Raw genomic sequence first — 5,422 nt, 5'->3', positions numbered from 1 at the left:
ATGGCTGCTTCCAATGTCTTCTCAGATTCCTCTTCCTCTTCCTCTTCTTCCTCTAAACGTAAATGGAATCACGACGTGTTCTTGAGTTTTAGAGGCAAAGACACCCGTAAGAACTTCACCGATCATCTCTATACTTCTCTAATCCAAGCAGGAATATCCACATTTCGAGATAATGATATTTTTAAAGGAGAAAATATATCCTTGGAGCTTCTTAAAGCAATTCATGAATCAAGAATTTCTATACCAGTCTTCTCCAAAGGCTATGCTTCCTCTCGGTGGTGCCTCGATGAACTTGCAGAGATTATTAAGTGCAAGAATACAATTGGCCAGATTGTAATTCCTCTATTCTACAATGTCGATCCCTCAGATGTGCGGAAACAAACTGGTAGTTACGGAGAAGCTTTTGAAAGATTTGAAGAATTTAAAGAAGAAATGGACAAATTGAAGAAGTGGAGAAAAGCGCTTACTGAGGCAGCAGAGCTAGACGGATGGGATCTCCAAAATGTTGCAAATGGGTATTTCTCTTTAAACTTTTTTTTTTCAATAGATTTTCTACTTTTTTTTTGTTATTATTATTATTATTATTATTATAAGATCAAGCGCTTATCATCATGTCAAAATTTTTAACTTTTAACAGAGGTGCAATCTTATAGTATAGTAGCCTAAGTGTCATAAATTAAAGGAATTTAAGTAAGATACTAGCCCATTGAATTATCCCCACTCAATACTAATAATTCTCCTCAGAATTTGTCCAAGAATTTGAATCTATGACTTTTGGCAATGTTTAGAATCAAGTGTTTATTATCGTAATAATATCAATACTAATAATATCAATTATAGAATCAAGTGTTTATTATCGTGTAAAAAATTTAAACTTTAATAAAGGTACAATTCTAAGTGTCATGAGTCAAAGGAAGAATCTAGATAGGATATTGACCCGTGAGCTATCCCACTTGCTGTCAACAGTTACCGAAGAAAAACAAATTGAAGAGTAGCTGATTTTTCTTCTGGCTAAAGTAAACATTTAATTTTGTTAATGCCTAAAAGTCAAAATTATTAACCATCTACTTTTGATGTGAAAGCCAAGAAAGCAGTGAGGCCAATTTAGAGTTGAGGTTTTTTTTTTCTGAAAAAAAAAATCAGATATTATTTTAAAAAAATTAATTTTTATAGTTTTTATTATTGAAATATCTTAAATTTTACTCTAAACTCATTTTTATACTATGTAATTAATATATTTAAAAATATATTTTTCTTTACGACCGTTAAATAGACCTTAAATCTTTTCAACTATTTTTTCACTGTCTCAACATAAATTTAGGACATCAAAATTATGTTTGGAGGAATGTAATTAATATAATGAAATATTTTATTAATATTTAATAAAATATTTAATTATATTTCATTTATACCCTTTCTTGTGTTTGGGAACTTTGTTAGAGAGAAAAGAAAATAAAAAAGAGAAAATAAGGAAAATAAAAATAATGTAAAGGTTATTTTCCTCTTCTTATTTGGATATTGGGGAGGAAAATAAGGAGAGAAATTATCCATTTTGTCCCTTTTATTTGAAATTAAAATAAATAATTATAGGGATAAAATTGTAATTTTATTTATTTTTCACCTAATTTTTCTCTAAAATGGAGAGAAAATGAATAACAACATTCATTTGTTATTTTTCACCCTCATTTTCACCCATATATATATATATATATCTGTGTGTGTAATTCATCATTTTTTAATTTAATTAAAATTTAATAAAAAATAATTAATTTTAGGAATATATAATATGATGAATATAGTATTATAATGTTTGAAGTGGTAAACTTAAGAAAATTTTAAAATTCTTAAGAAAAATAAACTAAAAATAATATAAGATTTTAATAGTTAAGATAATATTTTAATAGTTGAAATTTAAAAATATTTAGATTTAGATAAATTGATATTTAATATGATAACCTAACTTTTGTAGATAAATTTAAAAATAAAGATAATTAAAAAATGTGTCATATGGCAATTTTTTAAATATGATTATAAACCTATGTGGCACACTCTCAAAGCATTTTTTAACGTTTAGCTTTCTCTCTCTCTCTCTCTCTCTCTCTCTCTCTCTCTCTCTCTATATATATATATATATATATATATATATATATATATATATATATATATATATATACTTTTTGCTTGTTTAGAATGAAAAATTTTACAAGAATTCAATTTAACAAATTTCAATTTTGTTAATTTTCATATTTGGAATGAGAAAATTTAATTATATTTAATTTAAAAAAAATTTAAAAGAAATAAAATTCATGCATTATTGTGTGATGATTGTTTGAATTCTTTTAAAATGATTTATTCAAAATGAACTCTTTATCTTTTCATCTTGATTCACTATATATATATATATATAAAGAGATTAGAGATCATTAAAATCGTCTCCAAAAATATTAAAAATCATCTACAAAAAAACCATCCTCATTATTCGTTCCCTTAGCAAGTGCTCCCAATTCTTTAGGGAACAGAGCCATACTCATTTTTCAGGGACAAGATCTAATTCCAGCCCTTGAGAAAGATTTATATGTCATTGATCAAGACCTTGTTTGACAATAGTTTTTGAGGTAGGATTTAGTGTTTTAACCCTCTTATTTATACTATTCAATGATAGAGGTTGAGAGAGTGGATCATGAAAAGCTACTCTTCCTAACTTTTAGAGATTGAATGAGCGTTTTAACTAGGGTCAACAAGATTTTATTGCTATTTTCATATGTAACAGCTAATCTAACAACTATTTTACCCGAAACTTTTACTTTAACAATTATATAAATAGTTAACCAACAACAGCTAATATATAATAACTAACAATTAATAAAATAGCTGATAGCTAGTAAAACAATTAGCAGCTACTAGAACAGCTAATATTGTCGAACAAAGGCCAAGTTAGCCCTTCTAAAAAAAGAAAAAATAGCTTCTCCTTTTGTTGACTAAACTCCTTTTGAGCGCAACAGCTAAAAAGCCAGCAACCTATTAGGAGTAGGTTTTGCCTTTCCCTTTTTTTAGGCCAACTGGACAAAAAATGCTAAACGTTTATGTTAATTCATATTTATATCTATAATTTCTAATTTTGTGTGAAATAGTCACACCTTAAGATTTGTTATGATTGTATCCAATAGAATGAAATTGAATTTGAAAAAGTTAATAGTAAATTATAATATAGTGCTTGAAGTTTTATTTGATTAATAAAAAAAAGTTTTGAATATAATTGTGATTTAACATAAACGTTTGGCATTTTTTATCTATTAATTAATTTTATCTTTTAAAATAAATTTTATTTTATATTTCTTTTTAATTGAAACTTTATACTAAAAAATATTTTTATTAATTTCAATTAACGTAGTTATCTTTTGAATCTAGCTAGACAAATCTATATCCGAATATAAAATATGAAAAATAAATTCTTACATTTTTACAAAGCAAATTTGAAAAGAATATATAATTGAGAAAAATATATCCCACATAAATTATAGTATCCATTAAATAAAATATGTATTTTATATATAGTTTACTTTAGTTAGCATGTATATTTTATATAATGAATGCTACAATTCATGATAAATAGGTATTAAACAATACACTGATTTTTTTCCTTTTCTTTCTTTTTCCTTGTGAAGAGAAGTATAGAACCATGAATATTAGTACTTTGAGTTTTTCCCCCCCTTAAATTAGAATTCAACCTCAATTGTGAATTTTTCAAAGAATTAGTGAGTAATAATTGAAAAAAAAAATTATATATAGACCCGATTTCTTATGTAGATCAAAATATATAATATATAATTGATGTGGCCCAACCGCAAGTGCACGGGTCGTACAAGTAATATAGAAAAGATATCGTTCCCACGAGGAGTTGTGTTAATGATCACATTTTTTATATAAAAATTGACTAATTTGAACTATTTTTAAAATTAAAGCAATAAATTAATAGATATTGAAATGTGAAATCTATATATGCAAAATTAATAATCTATTCAATAATGTAATGATTTAACTAAATTTGCGTCAAATTAAAATAAGCAAATTGAAATATAGCAAGATTTAAAATGAACAATGATAAAAGGGGCGATTCCGGAGTTTGGGAGTTCATATTCAAGCTATTTTGGGATTTTTAAATTGGTTATCCAATCTTATGGAATTTACGGGTTTTAAGGAGATTGATCCTTAAATCCTTTGAATACTCTTTCGAGTGAGACAAAGAGTGCCTTAATCAATCTAATCCTACTTTCGTAGAGTTAAAATTAATCAAGACCCATTAAGTTCCTTAATTAATCTGTAAATCCTCTTAATCCTTAGTCTATTTCTAGATCTCAGTTAATTAAGTCCAATTTCTTGATTATCTATCACAAGGTTTTCTCCTTTCGGTGTTTCAACCATGGATTAAGAATAATACTTAATGGGATCCTACACTAAGCATATCATTGAACACACAAGAAATAAATAAAACTTCATTAAAACCACAAAATACTTTTCTGTCCTTTAGCCTCTTAAAAGTTGCCTTATGGGTTGGATCAATAAGAGGCCAAGGTAATTTGATACCTGTGTTGCCATTGCTGAAAGTTGCTTCTTGCTAGAGGAGGGAGATTTGGCTTGTGGGGTAGAGGTAAAAGCACCGACCCCTTGTTGTGTGGAAGCCAAAGTTCTAGGGTTTTTGGGTGTAGGCTCAGAAAGTGGAGTAGTAGGTGGGTCCTTGAGTTTTGCGAGAGGTGGAGCAGATGCCATGGGTCAGGTTGATTTAAACCGGATTCTCCTTTTATAGGTGGATGTAGGAGGAGGTGGAGGGGTTTGTTGTGGAGGAGAATTGGGATTGGGGGCTTGCATAACGAGGGGTGTGACTTAGAGAGGAGAGCCTTGAGGGGAAGGGGGAGGCGTTTCCATGGTAGTGGTGGTCGATGATAGTAGGAATGGAGGAGGGAAGAAGAAAATAAACAAGATAGAAGGGAAGTTAGGGTATCGATCGGCGAAAAGGTAAGGGGGTGAGGGATTGATGCCGAGAAAAATGAAAAGGAGGGTGGTTGTGAATAGTAATGACGAGAAGTGGGAGGTGGGAAAGTGGGTTGTGCAAAAATTTTAATTTGCACAGGACGTGCAAATTTCTGCATAAGGGGAAAATGGGTGTGAATAACTTATGCAGGTGCTTATGCAAGTTTCGGCAAGAATGGAGATTCTGAAAAGTTAGTTGTGCAAAAGTGCATAACTTATGCACACACTTATGCAAGTTTTGGCAGAAAAAAAATCCCAACAAATTTGGTTATGCAATAGTGCATAAGCTATGCACTTAGTTATACAGAATTCGGTAAAAATGAAAATTTTAGGATTTGAAGTTATGCAAGAGTGCATAAGTTATGCATACACTTATGCAAGTTTTGGCAGAAAT

The 5,422-nt window shown here is 29.0% G+C and overlaps 1 protein-coding gene across 1 annotated transcript; it reads left to right on the top strand.

Annotated features, from left to right (window-relative positions):
- Nucleotides 1-4,804, top strand: LOC131180931 (disease resistance protein RPV1-like). Its single transcript, XM_058149242.1, has 2 exons — nt 1-515; nt 4,606-4,804. The coding sequence occupies exons 1-2, from the start codon at nt 1-3 to the stop codon at nt 4,802-4,804; spliced, it is 714 nt and encodes a 237-aa protein (XP_058005225.1).
- The last annotated feature ends 618 nt before the right edge of the window (nt 4,805-5,422 follow it).

This window comes from Hevea brasiliensis, chromosome 6 (genome assembly GCF_030052815.1).
Source record: "Hevea brasiliensis isolate MT/VB/25A 57/8 chromosome 6, ASM3005281v1, whole genome shotgun sequence".
In the NCBI taxonomy this organism is placed as follows: Eukaryota; Viridiplantae; Streptophyta; class Magnoliopsida; order Malpighiales; family Euphorbiaceae; genus Hevea; species Hevea brasiliensis.
Note: the sequence above shows the minus strand (reverse complement) of the source record. Positions and strands in the feature narration are given on the sequence as shown.